The sequence below is a fragment of the Pelodiscus sinensis genome, chromosome 2 (genome assembly GCF_049634645.1).
Source record: "Pelodiscus sinensis isolate JC-2024 chromosome 2, ASM4963464v1, whole genome shotgun sequence".
NCBI lineage: Eukaryota > Metazoa > Chordata > Testudines > Trionychidae > Pelodiscus > Pelodiscus sinensis.
Window position 1 is genome coordinate 200,795,532 of NC_134712.1, and position 12,550 is coordinate 200,808,081.

The 12,550-nt window shown below is 44.7% G+C and overlaps 1 protein-coding gene across 4 annotated transcripts in view; it reads right to left on the reverse strand.

Annotated features, from left to right (window-relative positions):
- Positions 1 to 250: 250 nt before the first annotated feature.
- Positions 251 to 12,550, reverse strand: part of ABCB5 (ATP binding cassette subfamily B member 5) — a 73,515-nt gene continuing 61,215 nt past the window's right edge. For 3 of the 4 annotated variants that reach the window (XM_075922238.1, XM_006138343.4, XM_075922237.1), the window contains 5 exons: positions 11,904 to 12,060; positions 10,451 to 10,648; positions 4,245 to 4,451; positions 3,674 to 3,820; positions 251 to 973 (listed from right to left, as the gene is read on the reverse strand). In XM_075922238.1, the coding sequence (XP_075778353.1) occupies positions 776 to 973; positions 3,674 to 3,820; positions 4,245 to 4,451; positions 10,451 to 10,648; positions 11,904 to 12,060 (907 nt within the window). In that variant the 3' untranslated portion in view covers positions 251 to 775. Of the gene's footprint in view, positions 974 to 3,673; positions 3,821 to 4,244; positions 4,452 to 10,450; positions 10,649 to 11,424; positions 11,535 to 11,903; positions 12,061 to 12,550 lie in introns of those variants that run through there. The other variant, XR_012902008.1, reaches the window with a different exon arrangement.

The window sequence follows — 12,550 nt, forward strand, 5'->3', positions numbered from 1 at the left end:
GAATATGCTGAGAGTGGTGGTGGGGAGATGATCAGGGCTGGTGACATGTTACTGTTGCTCTTTTATTGGTAAATTCTGGCTCCTTCTCAGGTTTAGGTTAGCCACTCCTGAGTTAGTGGATTAGCAACTAATTTTTAAACTCAAAATGGGTATGTAAGGAAGCCTGAACATGGATCCAAACGTTTTACAAGTTTTGGGTTGTTTGATCAGGTGAGACCCATCCCTAGTTTCAACAGTAGCAAACATGTAATGATTTATAGCAGCCTTTATACAAAAAATAAAATGAATTCTTACATTGATTTCAAAAGATATATTTAAATTGATAAGTAATTAAGATTTTTTTAATATCCCCATATATCTGCTAAAGCAAAAAAGAGTTCCTGGCCAGTTGCATATTTTATGGAGCAAGTAGAGAGAATAGAGTAACCACATTTGAGGGAAATACTGAAACATGCTCTGTAGCTAACCTGAGAAAGAGGTGTTATTTTCCCACATTCCTATTAACTCTGTATTAAACCTCAAGCCTATGTTTAAAAGTTCTCCAACATGGATTTCCCCAAAAGGGCATCTTTTTATATGAAAGGCAAGAACACTGAGCAAGTGAAACTACTCCAGGTCCTCAGGAACATCTGTGTGTCCACACAAAAAAAGAAAAAAGAAAAACCAAAAAAAGAGTTGCTGGTAAATCCAGAAGGTCAGATCGTATTCTCTGGATGCTAACTACTCTTTTGCTGACAGCTCATTTCTAAAAATGGCCTCAAGGATTGTCTTTGTTTTAGTGCTGTGTTTGTGCATTTACTAAATTAAAATATGCTTCACGCTTTGCCATTAGTTGCTGATGAGTTCCTTGTTCTATTATTTTTCCATTGTTAATAACAACAATGACATCTGCATTCTGTACTGTGGACAGCCTGTGAGCAATCACAATACAGGTCCTTCCTTTCCGTGCTTGGTCAAGAGCCTGTTGTACCACCTAGGGAAAAACACAGAAGACATCATGAATTTGGTTTTAGCACTTCTCTCAGAAGTATTGCCCCAATCCAGACAAAATGTGGATTTGTAATTGACCAACAATGCACTTTCACCAGGAATAAAAGTAGTGCATGCAAGACACAGGCATTTTTAACCAATTTTATCCAAGTCTGATCTGAGCAGGATGAAAGAGTAGTAAGGTACCTGCAATGTCTCTATTACACACCAACAATTACGGCCACAATGGGGAATTCTAGCTTTGAATTTGCCTTCTGTGCACACATCCCTAAAGACTTGGCTACATAGGAAAAGACAAGCCTGGACACTTCCATAAGCTAAAAATAAGTAATATCTCTTGGGAGGAGAAGTACATACACAGTCTGCCACCTGTGACACAAACATTTAGAAGCGCCAGAAGGGGGAGCCGAGTTAGTCTGCAGCTGAAAAAACTTAAAGAACAACACATTGTCTAGCAGCACTTTAATGACTAGCAAAATACTTGCATACACAAAGCCATGTTTAAAACATAGGCTTGGTGTAAACTGAACACCTATATCAGCATAGGGGTATGAAAACAAAGCCACCTGCTAGAGTTGTAGCTCTGCTGCTAAAACCACAAGTGTAAGTACAGCGAGGTGGACAGAAGACAACTTCTGTCAGCACAGCTAACTTTGGGAGGTGGTGTTCCTTCGCCAGCAAAAAACTCCTTCTGTCAGTGTATGGTGCTTCTATATGAGGGGTGTGTGCTGCAGAGGCCTCGTGTAGAGAGAGCCATAGCTGCCAAGGAGTTTTATAGTGTGACTATAATCATGCCTTGTTTTTGTCTTTCTTTTGAGGGGGAAAAATCCCAACAAAACATATTCTGGACAGTACTGATATCTTGTTAAATGCTCCCTAATGTAGGGAAAACAAACTCTCTAATCTAGGGAATATACATTTTCCTCCTTCACCCTGACACTATCCAGACAAGTGAGCACAGATTCTCAATGGTGTTTCAACATGGTTAATTCTGTGATATAGACAGGGCCTTGGCAAAATACATGTGAGGTTTCCTCCAATAGTCCATATAGGCCGGCTGGTGTTCATTCAAAAATAGAAGACAATTTTAACTATTTTCTTTTCGGCTATTAAGGCACTTAGGGCCTACTTCGTTGCCATTGATTTCAGTGAAGCTACATGTGGAGTAAGGTGTATTCAGTGCGAGTCAGGGTATGAACACCTGTCCTTTACAGTATTAGCAGTTGTGACTTGCTGCAGCTATACCATGGTTGAGGGAGAATCCATGAAATACCACGTTATTCTGGAAGATCTCACAGGATTCAGGTGGAGTTCCGATGATTTTCTCTCACACCTTTGTAATCACTCTAAGTCGTTTTGGGGAGTATTTTACCCATCTCAGTTCAAATTAGTGAAATAATGCAAGTTCCTCTGGCTATCAATTCAGAATGTACAATCTTATTTGAACAGTAATTCCTCTAGAACACGTCTTCAAATACACATGATATCGGCAGGCATGTCCAGGTAACCCACAGAAGAGTGTGCCATGCTACTGTGACCTTAAACAGTGAAATACTGTATTAAGTGGTACTGAGCAGGCAACAGCAAGCTCTATAGTAGTCTTAAAACATTCCTGAGCAGGTAATCTCATTAGTTCATACAATAATTTTAGGCATTGCACAGCCTGTACAAACACAGCTGCAATTCTCTTCCTTCAAGGAAGATACTAGAGAGGTGCAAAAAGTAGAGACCAGTGAGAAATGATCTGTATTAGCAGGTTGGCAAGCACTGGATGAATGCAGCCCCAGGTGAAAAGTTAGCCAAAAGGTGGAAGCACAAAATAGAAATAAAGAAGAGTGAGAGTGGGGAGGGGAGGGGGGAAATGTAGAATAGCTAAACTCGAATGTTCAAAAACCAGAAGGCCAATCTACCCTGCCCCCCAAGAAACCCACTAGGAGATTATTTCTAAACTAAAATGCACACACAACTTACTTCTAGTATATGAAAAACATAAAACACAAATAGTCTAGTACTGTGGTCACCAACCAGTAGATCGTGATCAACCGGTAGATCTCAGGGGCTCCAAGAGTAGCTCTTGAGCCCTCTCTGAACTGCGCACCTGCGCAGTGCATTTAATTAGATTTCCTCATGTAATGTAGGCGGGGCTTCAAGGAAGGGGCGGGGCAGTAGATCTTCGCCTGTTCTGAGACTTAAAAAGTGATCTTGGGGGTAAAAAGGTTGGAGACCACTGGTCTAGTAGCACCTTAAAGACTAAGGTGCTTCTAGACTATTTGTTGTTTTTTAAGTTTATACTGATACAGACTAACTCGGCTACCCCTCTGAAGTTCTAGTACATGTACCCCCTTCATGTACAGTTCAGAATCACAGCAACTAACAGTCATGAAAAGAAAAGGAAAATACCCCAGAAAGGATGTGGATGCTGTGAACCCTACTAGGCATCAGAAAGCCAAGTCTGATATTGCAAGCTATCACCCTATTACAAGCTCCAAACGAAATGCTACATATAAATACATTTGCGTCTTTTCCTTAGTACTACTGTTTGTTTCCACAGTACTGCCTCCAGTCTAGAGACACACATTCCTGCATATTATTAATTATTATTAATTATTATTATTATTAGTAGTAGTAGTAGAAGTAGTAGTAGTAGTAGTAGTCGTCTTTTATTAAAACATAGACAAGTTACCTTTTCACTCTCATTATCAAGAGCAGAAGTGGCTTCATCTAACAACAAAATTTTTGGTTGCCGGAGAAGAGCCCTTGCAATAGCTATTCGTTGTTTCTGGCCACCAGAGAGTTGTGTTCCTTTATCTCCAACCCGAGTGCTGTATTTCTGTTGTAACAAAACAGAGGTGATAAAGCAAGAGATTAATGTTTATATTACATTGCAACTATATGTGGAATTAAATAATCTACAAGTTTCCTTTTGACCATCCCCCCCTCTATACTTTGTGATGGAGAAATGAATAGAAAATATATTCTTGAGTATCACTGGATTTCCCATTGTGGCTCAGAGCAAGGCCCAAAGTTGGGAGCAACGTACAGATCTTGCTACTGGTCTTGTGCACTCACTGTGACTCAGCTATTGATCTACTGGTGATGGGGGAAGTCCTATGGAATAGAACATCTCATTAAAAAAAAAGTAGGATTGAAACATGAAATCAAGCACTCTTATTTCAGTAATGCTGAAAGTTACATAACAATACTAGTGATTTGATATAAAAAAAATCACCAGACTTTGATATTCTGAAACTTACCTCTGGAAGTTCTTCTATAAAAGAATGAATATTTGCTGCTTTTGCTACTTCTTGTATCTCGTCCAGTGGCACATTCCGACTGTTATCCCCATAGGCAATATTCTCAGCGATGCTGCAGTCAAAGAGCACTGGCTCTTGGGAGACTATTCCTATTTGAGAGCGGAGCCACTGGATATTCAAATGTTTTGCATTGATGCCATCAAATAGCTGCCAGCAACAAAGAATGTTAAGGCAAGATTAGGTGTCTGATGCTTCAGTCAGACATTATCCACAGACATTACAATTCTGATGACCCTTACTATGAAAATTTTTCTTACACAAAGAACCAGCAAGAGTTACCAGCGGTGACTATTGAATCCCTCTGAAAACCCCTCCAGACAAAGCATCTGATGAGAGGACCTCACAGCACCAATCTCCTGATGTCAGCTGAATCACTGAGTACTGAGCTTTTTATATTTTTATAAAACTGTGTTAAGTCATTGGTTTTTCAAGTGTTGCTTCTGAGGAGAGCTGAACAAAAATTAAAAATGTCCAACTTGTGGGAAATTCTAATGTGTTGACATTTGTTTTCATCCCAAATTAGAATGAAAAGTCAAAAATATCATTTTTTCCCCATGAAATGAAACTGATCTGACAAACTTTCATTGGATAATGTTAATATATTTTGTTTCAACTTACTTTGACATTAAACTGCATCAGCCTAATGTGCAGCAATGCCTCACGTGAGTTGTAGTTTTGTGCCTAATGTCTCCTTTAGGCCAGGCTCTCTGGCTATGTTGTATTTCCCATGATGCACTGCATGGCTCTATTAGAGGAGGATTATGGGAATGAGCTTAACGCCACTGGGAACAGGTTAAAACTAAACCACAAAATTCCATCTTAAAATGAATTGAGTCCGTACAGAAGGTTGCATCACCTTAAGCTACATGGATTAACCCCCTTAATTTATGTTTAACTGCTGCAAATTTCTTTTGTGGGCATGTTTTAAGGATAACTAGTCTTTGCAGTTAATCTATTCTATGATCATACCAACTACCTGCAAGTGGATTCGGGCTGTGTTATAAATCTCAGAGTCATGTGTTTCCCCCTCTGCATTTCCAAAAAAGTGAAGTCACAAAATTCAGGGATCTTGCTGGTGTATCAGGCTTAGTTCAGCTGATTTTTTAAGTGGCATAACAGTACAGAAACCACCATTTTCTGAGGACAGTTCACTAGCAACTCAGGGTACAATGTTACTTCGAAATATCTTATTTTGAATTAGTTAATTCAAAATAGGTTATTTTGAAATAACACATCTACACACAAAATGCATTTCGAAATAGCGTTTTGCTATTTCGAAATAGCGCATCCACACTGAGTGGACAATGAATTGCATTGAAGACCGGCTGGAATCAGGTCCAGAAGGGCATCAGGTCAGGAGTTTATTTGTGTGGCTGCTGCCTGAGGCTTGTGCTTAAAGGGACCTCTGCCCCAGGCAGCCAGTTCTTAGCTTTCCCTGCTTGCTTGCCTATCTCAATGAGGGACAGCAAAGCATTTGTGTCTCTGAGTGCTCTGGTTGCCCTCACTCAGGACACCACAGCACTCTGCAACATGGAGCCGGAGCTGCCCCTGGGCACTCGGGAGCTTTTCGTGAATGCGTTGACGTGAGCCTGGCTGCACTTTCTGCAGGCTGCCATCCAGGAGGCCCTGTGGGAGAGCTTCCACCCTGAGGAGCACTAAGAGCCTCCCTGGTCTGCCCCACTGGGGGCTTGTGCTTCATTCCTCCCCCACATCATTCTACTTACCCTCCCAGCCCCCCTTCCTGATGTCAAATAAAATACACGTATTTTCTTGAACATAAACTCTCTTTATTTAACAAAACTGCGGGGGGAGGAATGAAACTGGTGACACTAGAGAAAGGAGGTGGGAGAGGGGAGGAAAGAGGGTGGGAGAGGGGAGGAGGAAATCTGGGAGGAAGGAGGTGGAAGGGGAAAGCAAGGGGAAGAAGGGGGAGGGGAAGCTCAGGGCTCAGGGTTGGGGGGTTTTGCCAGACCAACTTGATTTTCATGCAAACCTGCTCCTGGGTTCGCATGTGGCCTTTGGTGGCCAGGCTGGCAGCTATCCTCCCATAGACAGCTGCATTCCTCCATCCAATGCAGAGATTATGGACATTGGGGGCATCCCCCCCAAACCTAAAGGTCCACCCTGATCTCCACCCTGGACCAGGAAGGCGCCTGCCTTCTCCAGGCCCTGGCAGGCTCCTGGGGGCTGGCAGACTGCTCTTGGGGAGCGGCGGAGGGCTGGCTGCCAGTGGCTTCCTGGTTCATGTTTTGGGGCCACTGGGTCAGGGGCAGTGACTGCTGACTCTGGGGTGGCAGGCTTGGAGCTGGCACAGGCACCATGGCCAGAGTCAACCCCTTTAAGGGCTCTGGGGATGGAAGGGAGAAAGAGGAGTGTTCTTCTTTGAGGCTGGAGTGGCCGCCAGGGCACCCTGGGAAGGCTGGAGGCCCCCTATTTCGAAATAAGTGTCCACACAGCACTTATTTCGAATTAGATATTTCGAATTTGGAGTTATTCCTCATAGAATGAGGTTTACCAAATTCGAAATAAGTGCTCCACTATTTCGAATTTATTTCAAAATAGCGGTTTGGCTGTGTAGATGCTAGTAAAGTTAATTCGAAATAATGGTTGTTATAACGTACCCTAAAAGAGGACTCCTGTAGTTCACTAGTCATTTTCCATGAGATTAAAATTTACATAATTTCTGAAAAGTAACATTTTCCTTTAGGGAAGTTCCTATTTAAGTTATATGCAATTGTTTCCTCAGGAGTCGGATTAATTTTGATGAACTTATTACATCTTATGCATCAGAGCCTCATTTTACATTAACTGATATCTGAAGCTCTATTGACCTCAGCGGAGCTACGCTGATTTACTTGTTGGGGATCCAAAGACTATAGGACAGGTGTGTGCATAATCAGGCCACAGGGGCCAGGTGGGGCCTGCCATGCATCTCTCTCCAGTCCATCCAGGTGATTAGCAGAGGTGCATACTTGCAGCTGGCAGTGTATGTTCAGCTGCCCCTCCCCCACCGTGTGCTATCCTGTGGCCAAGCTGCTCCCAGGATTCTCCTGCTAGTTGTGCAGAGGGAGGGGGGAGAATGGAAGGGAGAGGGGAGTGCTGAATTCAGGGTGCCCCCTGCCCCTATACTCCATTTCTGCAGAGCAGAGATCAGAAGTAGGGAGACACATGGGAAATTGATCCAGTCTGAAGCATGGATGGTAAGTGACTCAGATGAATGCAGAGCATGGCGGGATGGGGGAAGACAACAGAGCAGGACGGATTTCCCTTGAAGAGACAGCATATGGCTACTCTCAGAAATGTATCCAGCAGCAGCCAGTGCGCGCATGCACACACACACACGCAGTGTCACTGTCACACATACCCACAGGCGGCCCGTGAGCCTAGGAGAGCTAGGCAGCTACCTATGGTGCCACTCGCCCGGGCGCCCGATGATGATGTCATGGCCATTGACGGCCATGCACGCAGGAGCACCGATTGTGCCACCCCGCCTAGGGCCCAAGCTGCCACAGCTGGCCTCAGGCCACTCCTGCACTTACCCAGTCTGTGCCACACACTGTATCACACATAGTCACTATCACATACTCACTGCCACACACACTCAGGGTATGTCTACACTACAGAGTTAGTTCGAACTAACGCGTCTAGAACTAAAAACTAGTTCTAATTAGCATTTTGCTAATTCGAACTAGCATGTCCACATTGAGTGGACCCTGAACAGGGCTTAAGGATGGCCGGAAGCAGTGCCGGCAGGGCATCAGAGGAGGACTTAGAGCGTGGAGATGCTGTCCCAGGCTAGCCGAGGGCTGCGCTTAAAGGGACCCGACCCCCACCCCGGACAGACAGTTCTCAAGGGTGCCCCGCTTGAAAACCAGTCCTGGCTTGGAGTGCCCGGAGTGCCCACACTGGGCACATCACAGCACTCAGCCATCAGACCGGCTGCACTTGCCACAGGCTGCCATCTGGAGAGAGGGGGCAATTGGGGGGCTGCAGGAGAGCTTCCACCCCCAGAAGCCCGCAGAGCCAGCCCAGTCCTCCCCATCGGGGGCTCGTACCCCATTCCTCCCTCACCTCCTTCCACTTACCCTTCCCTAGCCCCCCTTCCTGATGTACAAAATAAAGATAACGTTTCTTCCAACATTGACTCTGTCTTTATTGAACAAAACTGGGGGAGACTGGGAAAAGGAGGAGGGAGAGGGGAAGAGAAAGGCTGGGAGAGGAGAGGGCAACTAACATGATCAGGGGTTAGGAACAGGTCCCATATGAAGAGAGGCTACAGAGACTGGGACTGTTGAGCTTAGAAAAGAGGAGATGGAGCGGGGACAGGATAGAGGTCTCTAAAAGCAGGGGCTGGGTGGAGAGGGTGCATTCAGAAAAGTTCTTCATGAGTTCCCATAAAGAAGGACCTGAGGACACCAAAGGAAAGGAATGGGTAGCAGGCTTGAAACTAGTAAGAGAAAGTTGTTCTTCTTCATAAAGCAAATAGTTAACCTGTGGAACTCCTTGCTGCAGGAGGCTGTGAAGGCTACAACTAGAACAGAGTTTAAAGGGAAGTGAGATCAAGTCATGGAGGTTGGGTCCATGGAGTAGTCTTAGCCAGGGGGTAGGAGTGGTGTCCCTGCCCAAAGTTTGTGGAAGGCTGGAGAGGGATGGCACGAGACAAATGGCTTGGTCACTGTCTTCAGTCCATCCCCTCCAGGGTCCCTAGGGTTGGCCGCTGTCGGCAGACAGGCTACTGGGCTAGATGGACCTTTGGTCTGACCGAGGACGGCCATTGTAAGCTCAGGGCTCAGGGTCGGGGGTCTCAGTGGACCCCCTTGATTTTCATGCACACCTGCTCCTGGGTGGCCAGGGTGGCAGCTCTCCTGCCCTAGACGGCCACTTTCCTGTGCCTAGTGTGGAGATCGTGGACGAGGTCAACGATGTCTGCACTAGCCCAGGAAGGTGCCCGCCTCTTGCGGTCCCGGGCAAGCTCCCGGGAGCCGCCAGCCTGGTCCCGGGAAGAGGGGGTGGGCTGGGGGACATCGGGTGGGTGGCTCTGTGCCGTGCCAGGTGCAGGGTCTGCTGGCTGGGTGCTGGCAGGCTTGCACCTGGCACGAGCACCGTAGCCAGCCCGTGCCCCTTTAAGGGATCCGGGGCCGGGAGGGGGGCAATAGAGTTTCCCTGGTGTTGGCCAGAGTGGCCACCAGGGAAACCTGGGGAGGGCTAGCCTCCCACTAGTTCGAATTAAGGGGCTACACACCCCTTAATTCGAACTAGTAAGTTTGAACTAGGCTTAATCCTCGTAAAATGAGGTTTTCCTAGTTCGAACTAAGCACTCCGCTAGTTCGATTTAAATTCGAACGAGCGGAGCGCTAGTGTAGCGCCTATGAATGTTAGTTCGAACTAACGTCCGTTAGTTCGAACTAACATTGTAGTGTAGACGTACCCTCAATCTTTGTCACAAAGTCGGTCTCTCATGCACAAAGTGTCTCTCACACTCAGAACACGTTCTTTTTCTGTAGTCCTCAGCCCTTTCTGGCCAAGGCCTCCCCCTTCAGGGGGCCTTGAGCCAGCCCGTGACAACATACCAAAATTTCTGAAGAGGCCCCCTATGAATATTATTGCTTATCCTTGCTTTAGGAGGTACTTCAGCACTCCTTTTTTACACATAGTGTACTGGAATAAAAAAGGTTGGAAAAGGAAAAACTGCATCCATTTTCCCCCTCAGATGAGCAATATTGATGCTCACCTGGTAAGGGGTGAGGAGACACAGTTTTCATTAAAACAAAACTGAGATTTTTTTTAAAAAATTTTTACAGTTGATATTTGTGGGCTTCGAGCTGGAAAAGAGAGGTTATGTGGGCTACTGACAGTGAGAAAGCCCAACAAAAGAAGCAATAAAACAAATTTCTAATCTGCTCACTCACTTCAGCTATAATTGATACAATATGGCAGAATTTGACCTAATGACCACAAAACCTGCATGGCATGCTGTGCTCAATAGTCTCTGAATGAATATAAGTTCACACCTCCTCGTTGGCCTCAGTTCACTGCAGCTTGGTGACTGGGGCTTTTAAAATAGCAGTAAAGCTTAAGTAGGAACATGTGGTTAGAAAAATGACAATAAAATCACTAGTGCAGATATTATCAAAATATAATCTTACCACTTGCCCTGTGAGAGGGTCATAGAATCTCTGTAAAAGCTGAACAGAAGTGCTTTTCCCACATCCACTGCTGCCAACAAAGGCCACAGTTTGTCCTTTCTCAATTTGAAGAGATAAGTCTTGCAGGATGGGAACATCTGGGCGAGATGGGTAAGTGAAAGACACTTCATGGAACTCTAAGCTTCCTCTGAATGTGGCCTGTGAGAAGAGATTGGCAACATGGTCAGGTCACAGGTTCTAAAACTTAAACAAATGAAGTCTTTAAACAGTTTCCTTAAAAATCACATAAGTTAAATATTTATTACAGACAAATTCCAAAATGTCCAGGCTATCCTCAAATGCCCTGTTTTCACCCCATGATTTTTAAACTGTCCTGAGGATGCTGTTCCAAACAACACACCACTGTTCTTCATTTCTATTCCTCCATAATCAATCTTTAATTTTAGGTCTCTGATTCCATGCTTACATTTCCAGGAAAAGTTGCTGCTCAGTCTCAGCATGGAAGACAGCGGTACCAGCTGATTCTGTCTTTGGATGTGGTAACAGCTTTGCAGGATCAAGCAATGTAAAACCAACTAAACCACAACATAGATATATGCCTATCCCCAAAGAGTTCTGTAAGACTTGTGATATTAAAAAAAACCCAAACCCCAAACAACATATGGCTCATTCACAGTCTGATTCTATCACTGTGTCTGCAGAGGGTGTTCCCATTGACATACCAAAGCAGATTGTCATCTTCAAAATACAAAAATATTTAATCTAGTGACACATGCCTTATGGCCTATGAGGGAGGGGCTCAGTGTCTCAAGAACTTTGACTATGTCATCCTTGTTCTGATTCTTGTCTTTTTTATGATACTTGTATGTGAGTATGTGTATATAACAAGCACCACCATTAGGGTCGGGGCCTTATTATATTGGGCACTGTACAAACATATCATAAAAGCCAGTTTCTGCCCACAAAGAACTTACCCTATGACACCCTGATACTGCAACTTGTTCGGCACTTGGAGGCCCGCTGCCCATTGAGGGAGGCGCAGCGTAAGGGCCTGCCTGTGTGGCACATGTTACAGGATCAGAGCCTACATAGGAGACATGACAGGAGGGGTGGATGTAGAACACAACAGAGAATGTGAAAGAAGAAAACAAGGGTGAGTATTAGGAGCACAAGGCTTTATATATTTGGTACAGTGTACAACATGGCAGGGATACAATCAGTCACTAACAGGCCACTTATTATTAGGTGTTAATATAGTTTAAGCACAGCTGTAATATAAATAACAATAGCACCAAGATGATGAATGGATAAAAGGCTTGTCATCCCACCATAGCTCAAAATAGCCACCTTGCCAGCCTCTCTTTCTTTTATTCTAAGCAGAAGCTGCAACAAGGTGAGATAATTGCTAGCAACTAGGACACATGGATACATTTAGAACCGAAATTGCACTCACCGGCTCATGTCCTTCTTGGCTGTAGCTATCAATGGCTGGTGTCCTTTCAAACAGAGCAAACAAATGTGCGGCCCCTGATTTGGCTTTGGCATATTCAGGTGCAAAGGTTAATGTCTCACCAAGTGCCATAGCACCATATGTAATTGCAGAAAAAACTCTATGGGAAGGAAAAGGTTTCAAAACACAGTAACGTCTGGTTAGATGTCAGCTTCATTCAGCGAGGCAAAAACAACAGAAGAACTAGTGCTGTGGTCACCAACCAGTAGATTGAGATCTACCGGTAGATCTCGGAGGCTCTAAGAGTAGCTCTTGAGCCCTCTCTGAACTGCGCGCCTGCGCAGTACATTTACATTAGATTTCCTCATTTGAAGAGCAGCTACTCACTGAGCAACAGCACAGGTGACTAGCTGCGAGGAATGGTGGGATTTTTTTTTAAAGTAGCAGTATAAGGATTGGGGATAGCAAATGATGGAAAAGAGGAGAATAGAGAGGGCGGGGCTTCAAGGAAGGGGCAGGACGGTAGATCTTGGCTTGGTCTGTCATTTAAAAGTGATCTTGGGTGTAAAAAGGTTGGAGACCACTGCACTAGTGTCTCAAAAGTGGTGACATGTAGCACACATTTAAGTAGTAAAAGAAATTAGTGCAAG